The sequence below is a fragment of the Oryctolagus cuniculus genome, chromosome 20, assembly GCF_964237555.1.
Source record: "Oryctolagus cuniculus chromosome 20, mOryCun1.1, whole genome shotgun sequence".
NCBI classification, from domain to species: Eukaryota; Metazoa; Chordata; class Mammalia; order Lagomorpha; family Leporidae; genus Oryctolagus; species Oryctolagus cuniculus.
The window spans coordinates 15,099,515-15,123,184 of NC_091451.1; the positions used below are offsets into that span (position 1 = coordinate 15,099,515).

Sequence of the window (23,670 nt, forward strand, 5' to 3'; positions counted from 1 at the left end):
AGTCTGTGCCCTCTGGAACCTTGGCCTAGGCTTCTCCTTACAAAGTCGATTGCACTTGTTAGTAGGGGAATTTCATTAGATTTAGCCCCAAATCGGCCAGGTGCTGCCTTTGGGAAGTTAGTTGTGCCTCGTAGGCCTTTCTGTGACAGTTTCAGGGTATGCTTACAGTGGCCCTGGGATGTACACCTGGTTCTTCTTCTTGTGTTGCAGGTGAATTGTGAAGGCAAAGCCAGCCCTCTGTCACTCCTACAAATGGCCTCCACAAGTGGCTTTTGTGTCTTGATTCGCTTGCCCAAGCTGACCTACGGAGGGAGAGTGCTACCAAGAACGTTACTGGACATCTTGGCAGATGGCACCATTTTAAAAGTTGGCGTGGGCTGTTCGGAAGATGCCAGCAAGCTTCTGCAGGACTATGGCCTCGCTGTCAGGGGCTGTCTGGACCTCCGGTACCTGGCTGTGCGCCAGAGGTGCGGTTTGTATGTGTGCTGGACCCTGTCGTGGCGGGCAACTCTCTGAGCAAGATCTGTAGATTACTGGGGATCTGTAATGGAACATTTGGGTCTTCACCAACTGGAGGCTTCTGAGATGACCGTTTAATTTATGAGGACATGTTGCAACTGCTGAGAAAACTTTAGTTACCTACAGTCTTTTTAGATGAATCATTAATAAGTTATCTCTGTAAGCTACAGGTTGTAAACAGATGGCCCCACTAGCTAAATTAGGGCTACAGATGTCCTTTAGTTTTATTTCCCTCACATGGTGACTTGTTTTTTAAATTTTTAAGTTCAGAATATTTAATGTAAAAAAAATCTGTATTTCTGGCTTCTGTTGAAAATGTAGAGGATCTAATTATACCAGGTCCATAGTTCCAGATGGCTGGGTAGTGGCTATCCCTTTTAGATGAACATACTCTATTCAGTTTGCCAGAGTCCTCACCGCCCCCTCTTGTAACCCTGACTCATCCTGATAAGCATTTAAGTTTGCCAACCTTGCTTTAGGCCAGAAGTGATTGTAGACCTAGGCCTTGTCTGGGGGGAAAAGAGATTTCTCTTTTCTTTAGAATCCCATCCCTATGGAAATTCTACTTCAACTTTTAAAAAGAGAGTCTCGATTACATCTTCATGTATATGTGCAGCTCCTCATTGCTAGCAGTATGGACTAACACAGCCTGTCACCTGCATCAGATGACAGACCCTAGAATCTGATAAGCTAAGAGGAGGCCTGAATAACATCTGTGCCTATCACAATATTTTAGTAGAAAATGAAATTTAGTTTGTTAGCTTCACCAATATAAATAAGGCTCTTATGAGTGAAGTATAGACTTTTTGGAGACAGGCATTTTGTTTGCTGATTAAGATTCTGTCTGAGACGCTTGTAACCCAAATCAGAGCTCCTGGTTTCAAGTCCCAGTTCCAGCTTCCTGCTAATGTGCACCCTGGGAGGCAGCAGGTGGCGGCTCAGGTTGGGTTCCTGCCGACGACACGGGAGACCCTGCTGGAGTTCCAGGCTCCCGGTTTCAGTCTATCCTAGCCCTAGCTGTTGTGGGCGTTTGAGGAATGAACCAGTAGATAGGAAATCTCTCTGTCTCGCTCTCAGGAAAAAAAAAGTTGAAGTTAATCTCACTTATACATAAAAAATATTTTAAATGATACTTAAAATATCGCTTTACGGGGTGGGCATTGTGGCACAGCACAGCTTGCACTACTGCCTCAGATGCACACATCTGATATTGGAGTGTGTGGGATGGAGTCTGGCCTCTGCTTCCAGTAGGGCTTCCTGCTGGCGTACCTGGGAGGCAGCAGATGATGGCCTAAATACTTGGGCTCCTACCACCAGTGTTGGAGACCTGGATGGAGTTCCTGGCTCCTGGCTGTGGCCTGGTCCAGCCCTGTCTGTTGTTGCAGGCATCTGGGGACTCAACCAGAGGATGGAAGATTTCTATCTCTCCCTCTCTCTTTGTCACTCTTCTTTTCAAATAAATAAATGAATAAGTCTTTAAAACATACACTGCTTTAAAAAATGAACACTGTAGAAGCATTGGACTAGCACCCCTCCTTCCCGCAGCACTGCCTTCCCTGATGCCCACCGTCACTCTGTGCTGTTATGGCTGCGTGTGCAGAGGCTGAAAGCTGATGGGAGCAGGCTGTGTGGGTGGCAGTCCCTGCGCAGCCTCTCGCCAGCCGTGTGACCTTTGCAAGGCACAAAGCCTTTCTGTCTCTTCAGTTTCTTTGTACAGTAGAGATGATGTTCTGACCTCACAGGGTTAGTGTGAAGATTAAATGAGTCCAGGCATATTGAGCTGTATTGACATAGCCAGTGTTTTTTCAACTTGACTATTAATGTCATCATCATCATCATAGCCTCTCTGCCACCTTCAGTGCCATCATCTGATTGCTTTGTCCTTCCAGATCTTTTTTTATGCACTTACTGCAGAGAAGTAAAAAAGAAAAAAATTTGTCCAAGGACCGGAGACTCCAACTAAGAGATAAATGTGAAATCAAGAACCCCTCAGTCTACAAAAGCAGAGGTAGATCTAACGGTTTAGACACATTTGGGATGCCTACATCCTGTATCAGATACTTCTCTGCAGTAGTTTTATTTATTTATTTATTTATTTATTGACAGGCAGAATGGATAGTGAGAAAGAGAGACAGAGAGAAAGGTCTTCCCTTTGCCATTGGTTCACTCTCCAATGGCCACCACGGCTGGCGCGCTACGGGTGGCGCGCTGCGGCCAGCGCACCGCGCTGATCCAAAGGCAGGAGCCAGGTGCTTCTCCTGGTCTCCCATGCGGGTGCAGGACCCAAGCACTTGGGCCATCCTCCACTGCCTTCCCGGGCCACAGCAGAGAGCTGGCCTGGAAGAGGGGCAACCGGGACAGAATCTGGCACCCCGACCAGGACTAGAACCCAGTGTGCCAGCGCCGCTAGGTGGAGGATTAGCCTATTGAGTCACGGCGCCTGCCTATTTATTTACTTTTTGAAAGGCAGAGTTACAGAGAGGAAGAGATAAAGAAGAAGTCCTCCAACCACGGGTTCACTCTCCAGATGGCCACAACAGCTGGGGCTGTACCTAGCTGAAGCCAGGAGCCAGGAACCTCTTCCAGGTCTCCCATGTATGTGCAGGGGCACAAACACTTGGGCCATCCTCCTGAGCTGCCTTCCCAGGGACTTGAACCAGTGCCCACATGGGATGCTATTATCATAGATGGTGGCCCCACTCGCTACACCACAGTGCTTGCCCCATATATATATATATATATATATCTTTTTTTTTTTTTGAGAGGCAGAGTGGACAGTGAGAGAGAGAGACAGAGAGAAAGGTCTTCCTTTTGCCATTGGTTCACCCTCCAATGGCCATTGTGGCCGGTGCGCTGCACTGATCCAAAGGCAGGAGCCAGGTACTTCTCCTGGTCTCCCATGGGTGCAGGGCCCAAGCACTTGGGCCATCCTCCACTGCACTCCTGGGCCATAGCAGAGGGCTGGCCTGGAAGAGGGGCAACTGGGACTAGAACCCGGTGTGCCAGCGCTGCAAGGTGGAGGATTAGCCTATTGAGCCGCGGCGCCGGCCGCTGGCCCCATATTTTTAAAAAAGATTTATTTATTTTATTTGAAAGGCATAGTAGGGGCCAGCGTTATGGTGCAGCAGTTTAAAGCCCTGGCCTGAAGTGCCGGCATCCTATATGGGCCCTGGTTCTAGTCCCGGCTGCTCTTCTTCCAATCCAGCACTCTGCAATAGCCTGGGAAAGCAGTGAAAGATGGCCCAAGTCCTTAGGCCCCTGCATCCACGTGGGAGACCCAGAAGAAACTCCTGGCTCCTGGCTTCGGATCAGCTCAGTTCCAGCCATTGTGACCATCTGGGGAGTGAACCAGTGGATGGAAGACCTCTCTCTCTGTCTCTACCTCTCTCTGTAACTCTTAGTAAATAAAATAAATCTAGAAAGAAAGGAAGGAAGGAAGGAAGGAAGGAAGGAAGGAAGGAAGGAAGGAAGGAAGGAAGGAAGGAAGGAAGGAAGGAAGGAGAGAGAGAAAGAGAAAGAAAAAGGAAGGAAGGAGAGAGAGAGAGAGAAAGAAAAAGGAAGGAAGGAGAGAGAGAGAGAGAGAGAGAAAGAAAGAAAGAGAGAGAGAGAGAAAGAAAAACAGAGAAGGAGAGACAGAGAAAGAGAGATCTTCCATCCTGTGATTGACTCCCAGAATGACCGAACAGCCAGGGCTAGGCCAGGCAGAAGCCAGGAGTCTGGAACGTCATCTGGTTTCCCACATTGGCTGGCAGGGCCCAAGTACTTGAGTCATTATCTGCTGCCTTCCAGGTGCGTTAGCAGGAAGCTGGATCAGAAGTGCAGAGTGGCCGGCTATGGATCACACTGGCCCTCCAGTATGAGATATTGGTGTCCCAAGCAACTTAACTTGCTGAGCCACAAAGCCCACTCCTTGTTTTTAGTCTTTTTTTTTTTTTTTTTTTTGACAGAGTGGACAGGAGAGAGACAGAGACAGAGAGAAAGGTCTTCCTTTACCGTTGGTTCATCCTCCAATGGCCGCTGCGGCCAGCGCACTGCGCTGATCCAATGACAGGAGCCAGGTACTTCTCCTGGTCTCCCATGGGGTGCAGGGCCCAAGCACTTGGGCCATCCTCCACTGCACTCCCGGGCCACAGCAGAGAGCTGGCCTGGAAGAGGGGCAACCGGGACAGAATCCGGCGCCCCAACCGGGACTAGAACCCGGTGTGCTGGCACCGCAGGGCAGAGGATTAGCCTAGTGAGCCGCAGCGCCGGCTTGTTTTTAGTCTTAAGATTGATTTATTTTATTTGAGAGGCAAAATGACAAGGGGTCCGGGAGAGGTCTTCCATCTGCTGGTTTATTTCCCAAGTGACTGCAGGAGCCAGGAACTCCATCCAGGTCTCCCATGTGGATGGCAGGGTCTGCACCACTTAAGCCATCATCTGCTGCCCTGCAGATGCATTAGCAGGAAGCGGGATTGGAAGCAGAGGGTAGCTGGAACCAACACTTGAATATGGTTTGAGGGCATTCCAACTAACAGCTTAATCCGCCATGCCACAACGCTTGTTGCCTCTCCCCTTATCATGATTTTAAACAGAAGTTGTTTGAAGAGCAGAGAGAGCAGGTTATTATTAATGGTTTTATTGTATTGTCACCTCCTCACTAAAAACAGCCTTATTTCTTTTTCAAATGTGAGAAGTAATACACGAACATTATTAATGGACGACTAGGTTGTCTACAGTTCTTTCCTACTATCACTAATGCTACAATGAGGATCCTATTAAGTATATTTATGCTTAGAATAAATTTCAAATTTCAGAATATTATTTGAGAAGCAGAGAGAGAGATACAGACACTGAGACAGAGAGAGTGAGCGAGCCTCCACCAGCCAGCCCACTCCCCAAATGACTGCAATGACTAGAACTGAAGCTGAATCCAGTCCTGGTCTCCCATGTAGGTGGCAGGAATCCAATTACTTTAGCCATCTAACTGATGCCTTCCAGGATCTGCGTTGCTAAGAAGCTGGAGTCAGGAGTCAGAGCCAGGAATTGAAGCCAGGACCTCCAATGTGGGACATCATATTCAAAAGTTTGATATTTATTTATTAAACTGTTCTAATAAAGATGTAAAAATGTTTAAGAATTTTAGATGAAATTTCCTGTTTCTTCATGTTCTGTTGATAGATACTAGGTATAGTTAATTTTAAAAATCTTTGCTGGAACCAGCACTGTGATGTAGTAGGCTAAGCCTCTGCCCTGGCTGCTCCTCTTCCAATCTAGCTCTCTGCTTATGGCCTGGAAGGCAGTGGAAGATGGCCCAAGTGCTTGGGTTCCCGCACCCATGTGGGAGACCCAGAAGAAGTTCCTGGCTGTGGCTTCGGATCAGCCCAGTTCCTGCCATTGCAGCCTTTTGGGGAATGAACCAGCGGATGGAAGATCTTTCTCTCTGTCTCACCCTCTCTTTGTAACTCTGCCTCTCAAATAAATAAATACAATCTTTCTTTAAAATAAAAATAAAAAATCTTTGCAATCTGATAGAAAAAATTATGTCCATTTTTTCATTTATTTATTAAAGATTTATTTATTTATTTGAAAGGCAGAGTTAGAGTGGCAGAGTCAAACTCAAAGAGAGAGAGATCTGAGATCTTCCATCTGCTGGTTTACTCCCCAATGGCCACAACAGCTAGAGCTGGGCCGATCTAAAACCAGGAGCCAGGAACTTCTTCCTGGTCTCCCATGTGGGTGCAGGGGCGCAAGTACTTGAGCCATCCTCCACTGCATTCCCAGGCCATAAGCCTGGATTGGAAGAGGAGCAGCCAGGACTTGAACCGGCATCCATATGGCATGCCTGCACTGCAGGTGGTGGCTTTATCTGCTATGTTATTCCACAGCACGGGCTCCAATTTGTCTTTTTTTTTTTTTTTTTTTTTTTTTTTTTATGATTAGTGAGGGTATCAGTTATCTAGATGCTCATTGCAATTTATTCATCTTTTTTATGTTCCTGTTCATATCCGTTACCCACTTTTGATACATGATTTTATTTACTTCTTTTAGAAACAATTTGCTCCGTAATGGTCTTAGCCTGAAATCGCTCGCTGAGACTGTGTTGAACTTCCCCCTTGACAAGTCCCTTCAACTTCGTTGCAGCAACTGGGATGCTGAGAATCTTACAGAGGACCAGGTATTCTTTTAAAACAATTTGTTATTGTTTATTTACTTGAGAGAGAGTGATCCCATCGACTGGCTCATTTCCCAAATGCCCACAACAGCCAGGACTGGGTCAGGCTGAAGCCAGGAGCTAGGAACTCAATCCAGGTCTCCCATGTGGGCCGCAGAAAACCAGCTACCTGAGCTGGCCTCACTGTCTCCAGGGATCTGCATCAGCAGAAACCTGCGGTCAGGGGCTGGAGCTGAGTACTGAGCCCCAGCACTCCAGGGTGGGACATGGGCTTCCTAACCACTCGACCAAACACCTGCCCCAGGACCAAGTGTTCTTATCACAGCAGCTGGAGAGCATAGCAGTTGTTGCCTCCAAAGAGTAATTTTTTAAATATTCTAATCCTCATAATACCATAAAAGTACTGGATAGACTGGACTACAATGTATATGCCACCTAAATAATAGAGTAAGAATCCCAGTTACACCCTGGACACTCACTATATGCCAGGCCGTTCAGAAAATGTAATTTTTTCCATGAGTACAAATGTATAAATTTTTTAGATTTGTTTATTTATTTGAAGGCAGAGTTACAGAGAGGCAGAGAGCGAGAGAGAGGGGTCTTCCATCCGCTGGTTCACTCCCCAAATGGCCACAATGGCTGGAGCTGGGCCAATCTGAAGCCAGGAACCTGGAGCTCTTCCAGATCTCCCACATGGATGCAGGGGCCCAAGGACTTGGGCCTTCTGCTTTCAGATCGGAAGTGGAGCAGCCGGGACTCGAACCGGCACCCATATGGGATGCCAACACTGCAGGCAGCAGTTTCACCCACTACGCTACAGTGCCAGTCCCCAGATACGTTATTTTAAAATATGTTTTCCCATTGTACAAATTATCTTTTCACCTTCTTGATGGGATCAAACACAAAAGTTTAAGTTTGATGTGCTCAGTTGTCTATGTTTTCTTTTACTGCTTATTCTTTTGCTATCATATCCAATAAAGTGTCCCCTAATGCAAAGTCCTGAAGGGTTACTCCTACATTTTCTTTTAAGTTTAGCTTTTGCACTTCGGTCTGTGATCCATTTTGAGTTGATTTTTGTATATGTTTGAGAGAAGGTTTCAAATTCATCTTTCACATGGGGTATCCCCTTGTCTCAGCACCATTTGTTAAAAATGCCTTTGTTTGACCGGCGCCGCGGCTCACTAGGCTAATCCTCCGCCTTGCGGTGCCAGCACACCAGGTTCTAGTCCCGGTCGGGGCGCCTGATTCTGTCCCGGTTGCCCCTCTTCCAGGCCAGCTCTCTGCTGTGGCCAGGGAGTGCAGTGGAGGATGGCCCAAGTCCTTGGGCCCTGCACCCCATGGGAGACCAGGATAAGTACCTGGCTCGGGCCATCGGATCAGCATGGTGTGCCGGCCGCAGCGTGCCAGCCGCGGCAGCCATTGGAGGGTGAACCAACAGCAAAAGGAAGACCTTTCTCCCTGTCTCTCTCTCTCACTGTCCACTCTGCCTGTCAAAAAAAAAAAAAAAAAAAAAAAAAAAAAGCCTTTGTTTCTGCTTATTTGGAAACCATATGTTAAAAAGCACTCTTCCCACATTCAAGCACACCTCTTTTCTCTGGGAGAAAAATTTGCTGATAAATATGTAGATTGTTACATCTGGGTGGAAAATTCCACTGAACTTGTTTTATTCTAAAGGTGTCAAAAAAATCCTTACTAATAGAATAATTTATCTGGCTTGGTTGTTAGAAGGCTTTTGAGATTCTTATACCCTTTGTTGGGAAAACCTATCAGTTTTCATTTTGACTACTTTTGTGAGTGACTAGCTTGCCTTTCTTTCACTAGTTGCTTGGGAGAATAAGTTTTTTTTTAAGATTTATTAATTTATTTATTTGAAAAGCAGAATTATAGAATGAGAAAGAGATATATAAAAAGATCTTCCATCTTCCATCTCTGGTTCACTCCCCAAATGGCCACAGTAGCCAGAGCTGGACTAGGTTGAACAAGGACCAGGAGCCAGGAGCTTCCTCTGGGTCACCCATGTGGGTGCAGGGCCCAGGCACTTGGGCCATCTTCTACTGCTTGCCCAGGCAAATGAGCAGGAATGTGGATGGGAGGTGGAGTAGCTGGGACCTGATCTGCTGCCCATGTGGGATGGCAGCACTGCAGACGGTGGCTTCGCTGGTTGTAGCACAGTGCCGGCCCCACAAGGATGACTTAGCACAATTAAACAAAAACATGCCAGGGCAAAATTTTGACTTGAGGCCCATGTATGAAACCAATTTTTTTTTTTTTTTGGACAGGCAGAGTTAGACAGTGAGAGAGAGAGAGAGACAGAGAGAGAATTTATAGACAGTGAGAGAGAGACAGAGAGAAAGGTCTTCCTTCCATTGGTTCACTCCCCTAATGGCTGCTACGGCCAGCACTGTGCCAGTTCAAAGCCAGGAGCCGGGTACTTCCTCCTGGTCTGCCTTGTGGGTGCAGGGACCCAAGCACTTGGGCCATCCTCCACTGCCCTCCTGGGCCACAGCAGAGAGCTGGACTGGAAGAGGGGCAACCAGGACTAGAACCCGGGGTGCCGGCACCGCAGGCAGAGGATTAACCAAGTGAGCCACAGCGCTGGCCATGGAACCCATTTGTTTTCCTTGTTTTCAACATGTTATTAATAAGATGGTGGGCCTTTTCTGATTGATATTCACACAGCCCTCTTAGTCATAATTTCAGCCATTCTGAAGGGTGACTGCCCCAAAGTGGATTTCGTGTGCTGATTGTCAGGCCTCTCCCTAAACTTTTTTTTTTTTTTTTTGACAGGCAGAGTGGACAGTGAGAGAGAGAGACAGAGAGAAAGGTCTTCCTTTTCTGTTGGTTCACCCCTCAATGTCCGCTGTGGCCAGTGCACCGCGCTGATCCGAAGCCAGAAGCCAGGTGCTTCCTCCTGGTCTCCCATGGGGTGCAGGGCCCAAGCACTTGGGCCATCCTCCACTGCACTCCTGGGCCACTGCAGAGAGCTGGCCTGGAAGAGGGGCAACCAGGACAGAATCCAGTGCCCCGACCGGGACTAGAACCCGGGGTGCCGGTGCCGCAGGCGGAGGATTAGCCTAGTGAGCCGCGGCACTGGCCCCTAAACTTGAGAAACAGCTGTGCAGTGGAATGGTAGCAGACAGGAAGAAACCTCACTGGTTCATGTAGATCAGGATTTTCCAGGAGTTAGAGAAAGTCATTATTTTAGAGATTATAGTGAAGAAATAGAGAACATGAGAATTCCTATGCTGTTCAACTCACTGTTGTACAGTTTGAAGGTTTTCAGGAAGTCCATGGTGCCTAGGTTACTGGCCATTTTGAATCAGGATCCTCAGGTTTGTCCGTGTCTCTGCGGTGCCCGCGAGGTTGCTTTGTCTGGTATGCCTTTGAGATTGCACTGATGGCTGACTTTTCTCTCCAGGTAACTTACGCCGCCAGGGATGCGCAGGTTTCAGTGGCTCTCTTTCTCCATCTCCTTGGATACCCTTTCTCTAGGCAGTCAGCTGTGCCAGAGAGCGATGACGGCGCTGGCTGGAGGAAAGTCTTGGAGAAATGCCGGGATATGGTGGACATCCCATTCCGAAGCAAAGCAGTTAGCAGACTGGGAGAGGAGGTTGCTGGAGAAGCCTCCGAGTCTCAGCAGAAGCCGAGAAAGAAGAAGTCTGAGAGCGATGGAGCGGTGCCCGGCAGCCAGCAAGGCAGGGACCCCAGGAGACACAAGAGAAAGCCCCTGGGGGTGGGCTACTCTGCCAGGTAACTGACAGTTCTCTGGCTCCTGGAGCGAGGGCCCAGCCTCCAGCAGGGGATGTGACGCCGTGCCAGGGGCCTGGGGCGAGGCCTGTGGTGAGGCAGAGGAGGCTGTCCAGGGTGTGTTTTCCTTTTCCCTTGTTTTCAGAGACATTTGGACTGTCCTTTGTTTTGTTTGTGTATTTTTTTCCTCCTTTATATTTTTCAACCTTTGGACAATTGGAGTAGAAATGAGGCTTCAGCCTGACTTTGTCACTGAGCCCCGATGTGACATTAGGCCTGTAACTTCTCCAACTTTTTTTTTTAAAGATTTACTTATTTATTTATTTGGAAGAGTTGCACAGAGAAGGAGAGGCAGAGAGAGAGGTCTTCTATCTACACTGGTTCACTCCCCAAATAGCCACAACAGCTGGAGCTGGGCTGATCTGAATCCAGGAGCCAGGAGCTTTTTCTGGGTCTCCCACGTGGGTACAGGGCCCCAAGGACTTGGGTCATCTTCCACTGCTTTCCCAGGCCATAGCAGAGAGCTGGATCGGAAGTGGAGCAGCCGGGACTTGAACTGGAGCCCATATGGGATGCCGGCACTTCAGACGTTGGCTTTACCTGCAATGACGCCACAGTGCCGGTCCCACCTTAAAAGGGGGATTAGTTATTAGCTCTTGTTTGCTTCAGGATGGCTGTGAAAATGAGTAACGTGAAGGGCTTCATCTCGTCAGGAGAAACACATCAGCTGATTTCTTACCCGTCTGGTGGTTGATTACTTAGCTGGGACCCAGCTCTGAACCAGTGTTGTTCTCCCACCAGCTAGAACTTTCCAGTACAACTGACCCCTTTGTTGTCGGACGATGACTCCTAAGTACTTTGGAACAGAAGTTTGGTCCCTGTAGCAACGTGCCTTTAGGAAATGTATGATTAAATAGGAGGAAATTTTACATGTGAGCTAGAAATAAGTTGACATGGTCCTCATTATTTTAGCTTGAACTTTAAAATATGTAATTTGCAGTGATTTGACAGTTTTCTTGTAGCTCTGGTGCTGTTTGTGTTCATAGCAGAGCAATGTAAACACCACCCAGTTCACCCCCTAACCTCCTAGTCAATTAAGTAAAAATCAAGAGGCATAAACGAATTTGTTTCCTTGCCCAGTGCAGATGGGGGGGTTCACTGTGGTTTCTTGCCCTATTTGTTTCTTCCATAATTTGTATGTGTGATCCTAGTGTTGAGAGTAGTTTGACTCAGAAGAGCGTGGGAAGCCGACCGAGTGCTTGACAAACACTGAGTCTGAGGTTTCTCTCCCTTCCCGGCAGAAAGTCGCCTCTGTATGATAACTGCTTTCTCCACGCTCCTGATGGACAGCCCCTCTGCACCTGTGACCGGAGGAAAGCCCAGTGGTACCTGCACAAGGGCATTGGAGGTGGGACACTCAGCCGTCCTCGCTTCTCTGTTTAGGGCGGGGGTGGGGGGTGGTGGCGGGAGTGGGCAGTGGGATGTGAGGGAGAGACCTGGAGACACACGTGGACTGGGTAGTCACGACACAGAGACACGGCCGGGCACCTTCCCGGGCGGGCGCGCGCAGGCAGCGCTGACCTCCTTCTCCCCTCCAAGAGCTGGTGAGCGAAGAGCCCTTTGTGGTGAGGCTCCGGTTTGAGCCTGCGGGCAGACCTGAATCCCCGGGAGACTACTACCTGATGGTCAAAGAGAACCTGTGTGTGGTGTGCGGCAAGCGGGACTCCTACATCCGGTGAGTGCGGTCGTGGGTGCCCTGACGTCCGCGCCACGGGGATGGGGCTGTGCAGCCTGCCGGAGCCTGGCCGAGGGCTGGCTGTCCCAGTGCGCACGCGCAGCCGGGCGCTGAGCCGCTTCGCGGTAACCCCATAGCAGTGCGCTGCCTTTGTGCAGGGCGGACCCCGGACCGCCTCCTTCAGGGGCTGGGTCCCTGCGTCCTCCCTGAGTGGCTCATGGACTCCCTGAGCCCTGGTGCTGTTCACACAATGTCCAGACCCGAAGGCTGCTCTGGCCTGTGATTCTTTTTGTGTCAAGGCCCACGTGTCCGGACACTTGGCTGTCTCCGCGGCCTTGGTGCGCTGACTCCCTTCTCTTCTCTTCCCCCTGCACTGTTGCTGCTGCCGAAAGCCGAGGTGGGCCCTGCTGAACCCGGGAAGCCATGTCAGAGCCGGGGATTCCTCAGATGAAGGACGCTGGCCTTCTCATGTCACCGGGCTTCATAGAGAGTTGTTTTCTGGATATCAGGGGCCATGAGAAGAAACTTAAAAAAAAAAAAAAAAGATTTATTTATTTACTTGAGAAGCAGAGCTACAGACAGAGAGAGGGGTCTTCATCCGCTGATTCACTCCCCAGATGGCCGTAATGGCCAGAGCTGGGCCGGCCAGGAGCTTCTTTTGGGTCTGCCACACCGGTGCAGGGGCCCAAGCACTTGGACCATCTTCCACTGCTTTCCCAGGCCACAGTAGAGAGCCTGGATCAGAAGTGGAGCAGCCGGGACTTGAACTGGTGTCCATATGGGATGTTGGTGCTGCAGGCGACAGCTTTACCTACTGCACCACAGCACCAGCCCCAAGAATATCTTTTCATTTCCCCAAGACCCCTCCTTCGAGAAGCATGGCCTGCTCAAAGGTGGGCTGTTAACCTCTGCCTGCCCCTGTAGCCTCATGGTAAGTGATCGGTATTGGCTTCGAGGAGAGAGAGACCTGAGGAACAGGTGGGTGGGTGAGGCAGGCAACCAGGAACCTAAGACCCCTGTAGGGTAGAGTGGAGTAGGCGAGTTGCCTTGAGGTAGGCTGTTGGGTGTGGTGCTCAAGGCCTCTCGTCGTGTTCAGGCTCAGGCTGGAATCCCGGTGGCCAGCTGCTCGCTTTGCGTGTGCTCGGTGTCCTACGCTGATGAGCCCTGCTCTCTCGTGGCCCCGTTCCAGGAAGAACGTGATTCCGCACGAGTACCGCAAGCACTTCCCCATTGAGATGAAGGACCACAACTCCCACGACGTGCTGCTGCTCTGCACCTCCTGCCACGCCATCTCCAACTACTACGACAACCACCTGAAGCAGCAGCTGGCCAGGGAGTTCCAGGCGCCCATCGGCTCCGAGGAGGGCTTGCGCCTGCTGGAAGACCCCGAGCGCCGGCAGGTGCGTTCCGGGGCCAGGGCCCTGCTCAACGCGGAGAGCCTGCCTGCCCATCGCAAGGAGGAGCTGCTGCGAGCGCTGAGGGAGTTTTATAACACAGACACCATCACAGAGGAGATGCTGCAGGAGGCCGCCAACCTGGAGACAAGGTACGACCTAAGAACCAGGGACGTCGGCCTCCCTGCTCCGTGAACCTGTTTGCTGGGGAGGGGGCCTCGACGGCCTGCGTGCAGTGCCAGGCATCCAGCTGACTCTAGTGGTTTAAGACACCGTGGGAATGGGCTTAGGACAATCTCCGACTCTTTTTTTTTTTTTTTTAAGATTTATTTATTTATTTGAAAGGCAGAGTTACACAGAGAGGTCTTCCATCCACTGGTTCACTCCCCAGTTGGCTGCAATGGCCGGAGCTGCACCGATCCAGAGCCAGGAACCAGGAGCTTCCTCCGGGTCTCCCACGTGGGTGCAGGGGCCCAAGGACTTGGGCCATCTTCTGCTTTCCCAGGCCACAGCAGAGAGCTGGTTCAGAAGTGGAGCAGCCAGGACTAGAACTGGTGCACATATGGGATGCTGGCGCTTCAGGCCAGGGCGTCAACCCGCTGCGCCACAGCGCCAGCCCCTGTCCTTGACTCTTTAATGCCATATAATGTCCAGTCATTTTCATGGTTAGTGTGAGAGTGTAGATGCAAGGGAGTTGTCTTACACATTCTGTGCAAAGCTAAATCCTGAAGTCAGCACGCAGGACGAAATGATAGTCCAGTGATACCCCGAAATCTCTGAAGTTGCGCATGAAGGACCGTCTAGGTGATTTTACATCCCTGCCTTCACCCAGGGGTGTGAGAACCATGGGTTCACATTTCCCGTCTCACCTGCTCTGCCGGGTTCCGGCCTACTGAGTGGAATATTGCGCAGAATTGCTGTCCCTGTTTAAGTGACTTTCCTCTTGTTTCCCTCCTCCCTTGCTCTCTCCCACCTTCCCTGTGTGTGCATAGGCGAATTCATAGGATATAACTCAGTGTCCCTAAGCGAGATGTTTATGGTCCTGAAAAATGAATAGCTACATGGCTCAGACGACAAGACCTTTGGGCTGCTGGGTGTAGTTCTGCTTCCAAACTCTCACTTTTTTCCACAGTACTAGGGGATGAAATAATTGAGCCAGTAAGTTCACAAAATCCTGATAGCAAGTGCTTAGTGTTTCCATTATCAAATAATAAATAAATAAGGGGCAGGCAATTGGATGCCTGTATCCCGTATTGGAGTGCCTGGTTCAAGTCCTGACTTTCTGTGTTTCCGATCATCTATCTCCCTACTAATGTGTACCCTGGGAGGCCATAGGTGCTTGAATCCCTGACTTCCATGGGAGACACCTGAATGGGGTTCAGGGCTCCTGGCTTTGGCCTTGCCTATCCCTGGCTTTTCCAGGTATTTGGGGAATAAACTAGCAGATGGAAGATCTCTTGCTGTCTGACTGCCTGCCTTCCAATAACATGAAAATAAAGAAAAGCTGAAAAGACTTTCCTTAAAAAGGAATTGATTAAAACTATGATCATAATCACAATATTTATTTATTTTAAGTTTTGAAGCTTTTTATTCATTGAGAGAAATGCGCAGGAGAATGAGGCCTTTATTTAGGGGATTTATTTATTTTTTAGAAATGGTTATTTCACCCAGGCTGCTGATCCATCACAGATACTGCAAATATCCATTGAACAGACATATAGAGATACCTTGTATCTTGTAGAACCAAGATAATAAACTTTCATTAAGTGGCCATGGTTATTTCTTTTTTTAAAAGATTATTTGAAAGTCAGACTTACAGAGGGAGAGGGAGAGACAGAGGTCTTTCATACACTGGTTCACTCCCCAGATGGTTGCAACAGCCAAAGCTGAGCCAGGCTGAAGCCAGGAGCCAGGAGCTACTGTAGGTCTCCTGCATGGGTAACAGGCGCCCAAGCACTTGGGTTGTCTTTCGCTGCTTTTCCCAGGCCATTAGCAGGGAGCTGGGTTGGAAGTGGAGCAGCTGGAACACAAACCGGAACCATATGGAATGCTGGCATTACAGGCAGCGGCTTTACCTACTTCACTACCATTATTATTTCTTAGTGCAACCTGCTAAGATGGGTTTTACTTATTTTTTTTAAAGATTTATTTATTTATTTGAAAGTCAGAGTTACACAGAGAGAAGGAGAGGCAGAGAGAGAGAGAGAGGTCTCCCATCTAATGGTTCACTCCCCAGTTGGCTACAACTGCCGGAGCTGCACTGATCTGAAGTGAGGAGCCAGGAGCTTCTTCCGGGTCTCCCACGTGGGTGCAGGGGCCCAAGGACTTGGGCCATCTTCTACTGCTTTCCCAGGCCATAGCAGAGAGCTGGATCAGAAGTGGAGCAGCTTGGACTCAAACTGACGCCCATATGGCATGCCAGCACTGCAGGCTGCGGCCCCACCCACTACGCCACAGTGCTGGCCCCTAAGATGGGGTTTAGATTTCTTACTGGTAACTGCTAATATTCCATCTTGCATTTTAAAAATCTTTCGAAGTTTTTTTAAAAAAACTATTATTGATCTTTATCCCTACAGCTATTGTGTGAAGTTGAATATATATTATTTTCTAAGTTTCTTTGAGGTTATTGACATCGTATGACACATTAGTGAGACTGACTCCTTTGATTAATTCCCAAATGTATTTCCTAAAACAGTATCAAACTACCTCCCCCTCTTACACTTCACATAGATCTTACTGAATTGGATAAGTGGATGCTGGGCTTAAGACTGAGAACAGTCAACTCCTTAAAGAAGATTTAATTTAAAAATATTCAAGAAATATGAAACTTGCTGATATTTTCAGAGAACTAAAAATTATGCATTTTGTGCAGAGTTCATTGCCACTTGGGATACCCACATCCCAGATCTGAGTGCCTGGTTTGAGTCCTGACTTTTGACTTCCAATCCAGGTTCCTGCTGGTGTGTACCTTGGGAGGAACAAATGATGGCTTAAGTGGTTGGGTCAGTGTCACCCATGTGAGAGACCTGGATTGGATTTCAGGATCCTGGCTTTGGCCTGGCCCAGCCCTGGCTGTGGCAGGATGGAAGATATCTCTGTCTCTCTGCCCTTCAAATAAAAGGACAATTTTTTTAATTATCAAGGAGACATAAACAGTTATAAAATTATTATGTAGTTATGTATGTGTGTATGTATGTATGGGTAGGAGGGAGATGATAGATAGGCAGGGCCTCTAGTTAGCTACAAACTCAGAAACATAAAGTTTCCAATATAAAAGTCACATCTGAAAACAAAGGAATGCTAAAAGCGTTCCTGAAGCAAATGCATATTAGCATAAAACCAAAGAACTAAGTAAAGCTACAAATAGGTCTGTAAAGATAAAGACTACCTAGAAAGTGGGTTAAAGTAAAAGAGAAAGGAAAGTTGTGGCCGGCGCTGTGGCTCACTAGGCTAATCCTCCGCCTAGCGGCGCCGGCACACCAGGTTCTAGTCCTGGTCGGGGCGCCGGATTCTGTCCCGGTTGCCCCTCTTCCAGGCCAGCTCTCTGCTGTGGCCAGGGAGTGCAGTGGAGGATGGCCCAGGTGCTTGGGCCCTGCACCCCATGGGAGACCAGGAGAAGCACCTGGCTCCTGGCTTCGGATCAGTGCGGTGTGCCGGCCGCAGCACGCCGGCCGTGGTGGCCATTGGAAGGTGAACCAACGGCAAAAGGAAGACCTTTCTCTCTGTCTCTCTCTCTCTCACTGTCCACTCTGCCTGTCAAAAAAAAAAAAAAAGAGGGAAAGTTGTTTTCTTCCTTGATGACTAAAACAAGAGGAGTAACTGATGTTATCCAAATTTATTGTGTTCTAAGGAAAACAGGATTGAACAACAGAATTTTAATTCAAGTATAGCCCAACTTTTCTTTTCTCCAAAGGCACAGGTATGCTTCCTGGCTAAGGGCTTCCTAGTCCCCGAGGAGTGTTGATCATCCTGTTAATGCTTCTTGCTGAGTTGTGGCTTCCTTTACGTCATTTTGTATTGGTCCCCCGTTTTCCTAGCATGCTACTTGAGATTTCAGTAAATGTGACATCTATTTTATGGTTACTGCTAGGGGTCGCCAGCTGCCTAGTAATAGCAGAACTGACAGCATTCATAGGAGGAGTAGGGAGGCAGCTGTGTCTTTTTTTTTTTTTTTATAGAAAAACCTTTATTTCAATGATATTTTGCCTTCTACTTGGTAACATAAGGATCTGGTGTGAGAAGTACCAAAATAGGAAGAAGAAATAACTGAACTAATTTAACTTACCCTTTATATATATATATATATATATATATATATATATATATATATATATATATTTTTTTTTTTTTTTTTTAAGATTTATATATTTATCTGAAAGACCGAGTTAGAGAAAGAGAGGGAGAGACAGATCTTCCATTCCATGGTTCATTCCCAAGATGGCTGCAAAGGCCAGGGCTGGGCCAGGCTGAAGCCAGGAGCCAACAGCTTCTTCTGAGTCTCTCACGTGGGTGGCAGGGGCCTAAACACTTGGGCCACCTTCTGCTGCTTTTCCCAGGCCATTAGCAGGGAGCAGGATTGGAAGTGAAGCAGCTGGGATCCCAACCAGCTCCCATACAGGATCACAGGCAGCAACTTAACCTGCTATGCCACAGTGCCAGCCCCTAGCCTTTATATTTCTACCAGCAGATGCTGGTAACAGAACATTTCTTTTTTTTCTTAAAGATTTATTTTATTTACTTGAAAGACACAGTTACAGAGGGGGGGGCTTCCATCTTCTGGTTCACTCCCTAAACGGCTACAACAGCCAGAGCTGAGCCAATCTGAAGCCAGGAGCCAGGAACTTCTTCCCACATGAGTCTCCCACATGGGTGCGGGGGCCCAAGCACTTAGGCCATCCTCCTCTGCTCTCCCAGCCGCATTAGCAGGGAGCTAGATCAGCAGTGGAGTAGCCGGGCTGCAAATTGGCGCCAATATGGGATGCTGGCACGGCATGGCAGGGCTTTAACCTACTGCGCCACAGCGCTGGCCCCAGAACATTTCTTTATTTTTTTGAGGTTTTATTAGAGTCAAAGAATTCCAGCCAGAGCAGCATGGAGGGGGGCTCCAATGGAGGAAAAACCTGCAGAAGCCTGTGGCATTGGGGTTTTTAAGCACAATTAAAAAAAAAAACTTGACAATCATTTGACATTCAGTTATGACAGGGACAAAACCCATCAAAAGGCCTTACTTGCAACCCTTTATCCTGTCTGACCGCCTCCCGTAGACCCCAGGCCAGCAGCCGTTGAAGCTGTTTGTGCCACCGTCCCATGCCTGCTCCCCTCACGCCCTTTTCTCTTGTGTCTCCGCAGGATTTCTAATGAAAACTACGTCCCTCACGGGCTGAAGGTGGTGCAGTGCCACACCCAGGGTGGCCTGCGCTCCCTCATGCAGCTCGAGAGCCGCTGGCGCCAGCACTTCCTGGACTCCATGCAGCCCACACACCTGCCGCAGCAGTGGTCCGTGGATCACAACCATCAGAAGCTGCTCCGGAAGTACGGAGAAGACCTCGCGGTCAAGCTGTCGTGAGCGCGGCTCCCTCCAGGGCAGGGTGGGGCGGGGGTGGGGGGGTGCTGCAGTGAAGGCAACGGAGTCGTGGTCGTTAATTGTCAAAGCCCGAGCCGCGCAGTCAGTATATGAACCCGTGCTGGACTCAGGTGCTTCTGAGGCAGCAGGCTGCCGTTTTAAGGAAAGCCGTGGTTTTCATCTGTAACTGAGCAAGGTCCGTCTCCTCTCTTGGTTTGTTTTTGTGAACGAGAAAGGAGACCTTGACCTTTATTTGCTCTCTGCTCCCTCTGCCTTTCCTGCGCAGAGGGAAACCGACAAATTCTCCCCGAAGCGACTTGCTGGGACTCTCAGAAAATGTTTTTAGCTCCTTGCTTCCCTGTCCAGTGCGTTGATTGACCTCGGACAGGAGCTGCCCAGCGTGTCAGTCCCGTCAGGCGGGAAGGGAGACTGTGCTTCCGGAGGCTGGAGAGGGGACCAAGGGTCCGACCCGTGCTCCCAGCTCAGCCTCCTGAGGATCATCTCTGGCTGAGTGCTCGCCAGCGACTCACCTGGCTGGGACCCGCCCGGAGTACGGTGCTTCTGTTGATTTCCCATGGTGACTGTGCTCCCTTCCCACGTGGGGACCACAGGGCAGCTTCCTGCTGTGAGCTCCGCCCTCCCCTTGAGGAAGCCCCCTTCTGGGATAAGCCTCCCCCCTCCCCGCGAGGTGGACGGGCCTGCAGGCCGCTGCCCAGCAGAGCCGTGGTTCTTGGCTCAGCTCCTCCCTTTGTGCCGTGTGTTGCCTGCTTCTTGCACGCTTCCTGCCCAAAACTGCCAGGATTTTAGCTCAGTCCCTTCCTGTGGGGAAGATTGTATTTAACCAGGATCCATGTCAGCTCCTCCACGCTCCGGCCTCCCTCAGCTTTGCAACACTGACTTCTTTTAAACCCATACTCACTCCAGAGGCTTTCAGTCAGGTCGCAGTTCATGGAGGACGTCCTGGTCCCCCCTGAAGCCTGGGGCCCCGAGATCAGTGAATAGAGTAGATGTTTGCGAGGGTGATGTTTCGTCTCTCAAAACATCTGTCTCCTCATTGAATATGAAATTAACTTATTAGTGATTGTACCTTTTCTAAACTACTAGGGAAACTTTCGTATTTCACAAGTTCTTAACAAGCTTAAAAAGGACTTTTAAGATCTGAATTCAACAAGAGCTCTATTTTGGAATTGTGCCCAAGTTGGTGATGATTGTTCTAACCTTGATCAATAAAACCTCTAAGCACAAGACTCACTGAGCTGTCAATGTTACCCTTTTCTGTATAACTTTCTAAAATGGTGACTGTCCTTAGTGGAGGAGACACTTATCCTAGCGGTGCCTGCCGCGTGGCAGCCGGCCCTCACACACACACACACACACACACACACACACACACACGGTGCACCGCAGAGCAGCCCACAAACCCACATGCATGGCCTCAGGGTGGGGACCGGCCCACCTACAGTATCACTTGGTCTGGCCCTGCCTAGGCTTCCCCAGGCGGGACTTGGAATCCAGTAAGTCTCTGGCGGGCTGATTTAAGTTGACAGTTGTGTGTGGCCCCTAGATGGTGTTCTAAATATGTAAACGGCCCTGGGCAGAACAGAGGTCCCTACTCCTGAGGTACACCTCTTTGTTCTCATGCACCCTCAAACAGGCACTCCTGGGGTCTAAACTAGAAATGCCTAAAAGTGGATAGTGCCAGGCACTTTGAGGAGTGTTTGTCCAGTGTGGTGGGTTCTTACGGGGCAGTGCCTCCTGGCCAAGTTGTGTGGGGCTGCGGGGGGGGGGGGGGGGGGGGCATGGAGAAGAATGGGGAAAACAGCCCGTACTTGGTTGTGTTTGGAGCCAGGCTTGCCACAAGATGGCACTCAGAGATTTGCTTTTAAATGCATTCAACTTCTATACAGTCACGGAATGTAACTCGTGTTTCGCAATCTGCGTAGCTGGTTTTGAGTCACTTCTGTAAACTTTACAAGGAAACCTTCCTCCTCTGGGAGAGGCAAGTAGGGCCTTTACTTGCTCTGCTCCAGGGATCCTCATGCTGAGAGGTGAGAGCTCCTGCGGGGTGCGGTGGCTGCTGTGGCGAGCTCATGGGTTCTCCAGGAGAGCTTCTGGCCAGGCCCAGGGGACACAGGGCCGGCAGCAGGGCAGAGCAGCAGCCAGGCCGTGGCGCGCCGGGTTTCTCGTCCCACCCAGAAGAGGTTTGCTGTGCCCCCGGGCTCTTCCCAGCTCTCCGAGTTTGCCGCCAGCTTCAGCAGCCCCTCCCTGGGACCGCCGATTGCCGTGTGAAATGAGAGATTTTAGGGTAGACGTATTGTAAAACAAATATTTATTGTGTTTTTTTCCTCTGATATAAAAGTAGCACGTGCTCTCACGAGTCTGAAGAAAGAATCCAACTCATCCATCTCCCTTCCACGTAGAACAGCCCCAAGCCTGCCGGGATTGTGAATTTCCTGTCAGCATTTAAACATGTAATGTGTAACATTTAAGCCAAACCAGGGATCTACATTGGTACAGGCCGGTGTCCTCATTCCCCCACTGGCTAAACCTGGTGTCTAGGAATTTCCTGCGTCCTTAGGACTTCGGGAACACAGTTCTAGTGGTTCTGCTTACTCGAGCTTTCTCACCCTACAGAGTTGAGAATTTTGGTTGTTTCAGGTCCTTTGTTCTTATCAGTGACTGCTCTGGTGAGCTTTCTAGGGTATTCCTCTTTGACTCCATCTTTGGCAATTTCCTTAGGGCTGAACCCTAGAAATTGGAATGTGAAGAGGGGGCTCAGGTTGCTGGAGTGGGTACAAACTGATACCAGCGTTGGGAGTGGTCAGCAAGGAAAGGCGTCTCTGACCCTTCGGCTCCCCATGTCCCAGTGCACTCAGCAAGCTCACGCGTGAGTAGCGGGGAGAGCTCAGGGTCGTGCGTGGCCAAGGCCTCTCTGGGGCTCCCTGAGGCTCTTCTCTGTGGCTTCTCTGCCCCTCAGCCTTCATTGCTTTATCTCCCTGTGGAGTCAGGGAAGTAGAAACATGTGGCCAGGGCTGTGGTGGCAGCCCGGGCTGAAGCGCTGGCATCCCATATGGCGCCTGTTTGAGACCTGGCTGCTCTACTCCAATCCAGCTCTCTGCTATGGCCTGGGAAAGCAGTGGAAGGTGGCCCAAGTGCTTGGGCCCCTGCACCCGTCAGGGAGACCTAGAAGAAGCTCCTGGCTTCCGATTGGCACAGCTCCGGCCATTACAGCCATCTGGGAAGTGAACCAGCAGAGGATGGACGACCTCTCTCTCTCTCTCTCTCTGTAACCCTGCCTTTCAAATAAATAAATCAGCCTTTTCTTGAGGAATAATAATTCCATGTCCTCCAGATGCCTTGATTTTGGATTCAGCTGTACCTTTCGGGCATTCACTGTGCTGCGTACTTGTGCTGGAGCGCAGTACTTTCCTTCCTCTATCTCTTTTTTTTTTTTTTTTTTTTTAAGATTTCTAAAATTTATTTGAGAGGTAGAGTTACAGACAGAGAGAGGGAGAGACAGAGAGAAAAGTCTTCCTTCTGCTCTTTTTTGGTTTACTTCCCAATGGCGGCAATGGCCAGAACTGAGCTGATCTGAAGCCAGGAGCCAGGAGCTGCTTCTGGGTCTCCCATGTGGGTGCAGGGGCCCGAGGACTTGGGCCATCTCCTGCAGTGCCGGCCCCGAGCTCGGTGCTTTCTGCCTGTCCCAGTCCTGGAGCAGTTTTTCTTCAGGTGGAGGAGCAGGGCTGACGGGCAGGTGTTGCATGTGATGAGAGGTGCTGTTCCAGCAGCCTGCTGGGAGCTGCGTCGGTCACGCCCTTTGCTTTAATGCCTGAGCGTTGTTTATTTGAGAAGGTAGACTGTTGGTTCCGTCTACTCAGATTTGTGGTCAGCTCTGTTGAAGTCACAGTGCAGGTGACTGGACCAAAAGGGTGGTCACTTCGGAGCTAATCGAGAACTGATTCCCTTGGCGTAGGAATAGGGGATGTCAGAGAGCCTCGTTCATACAGCCTGGTTTGGCCCTCTTCTAATACTGTGCACGCTGCCGTTAAGGTCAGAGTCGTTCTCTGCTCTGGGTGGATGTGACGTAGTAAATCTTACATCCTCTGGACGGAACCCAAAATACTCGCTCTCCTCCCAGCCTTCTTCCTTGTTCTGAACTCTTGAAGTAATCACTGCATGGGTAGTTGTAGCCTTTCTGTCGGCATAACCTTCCAAAGCTGCTGAGTTCAGAGTCAGCATTATTATAAGCACAATGTGTGGTCCAGAATGTTCCCAAGTTGGAGGTGGCTACTGGTCGACTACTGCTGCCCCCAAAGGTCTCTTTCTCAGACTGTAGCAAAGTCTACAGTTGGGATTCTGACCACTCAGGTCACCAGGGTCTCTCTGAAGTCTTGTATAAGAATGAGAAATCTGGGGCCGGGGCTGTGGCATAGAGGGTTAACGCCCTGGCCTGAAGCACCGGCATCCCATATGGGTGCTCGCACTCGAGACCCGGCTGCTCCACTTCCGATCCAGCTCTCTGCTGTGGCCTGGGAAAGCAGGAGAAGATGGCCCAAGT

General features: G+C 49.6%; 1 protein-coding gene across 5 annotated transcripts in view; it reads left to right on the forward strand.

Annotated features, from left to right (window-relative positions):
- Positions 1 to 20,359, forward strand: part of EXD2 (exonuclease 3'-5' domain containing 2) — a 50,291-nt gene extending 29,932 nt beyond the window's left edge. For all 5 annotated transcript variants that reach the window (XM_008271822.4, XM_017349413.3, XM_002719541.5 and 2 more), the window contains 7 exons: positions 211 to 467; positions 6,550 to 6,676; positions 10,092 to 10,423; positions 11,722 to 11,828; positions 12,020 to 12,155; positions 13,345 to 13,701; positions 18,899 to 20,359. In XM_008271822.4, the coding sequence (XP_008270044.3) occupies positions 211 to 467; positions 6,550 to 6,676; positions 10,092 to 10,423; positions 11,722 to 11,828; positions 12,020 to 12,155; positions 13,345 to 13,701; positions 18,899 to 19,115 (1,533 nt within the window). In that variant the 3' untranslated portion in view covers positions 19,116 to 20,359. The remainder of the gene's footprint in view (positions 1 to 210; positions 468 to 6,549; positions 6,677 to 10,091; positions 10,424 to 11,721; positions 11,829 to 12,019; positions 12,156 to 13,344; positions 13,702 to 18,898) is intronic.
- Positions 20,360 to 23,670: the final 3,311 nt, after the last annotated feature.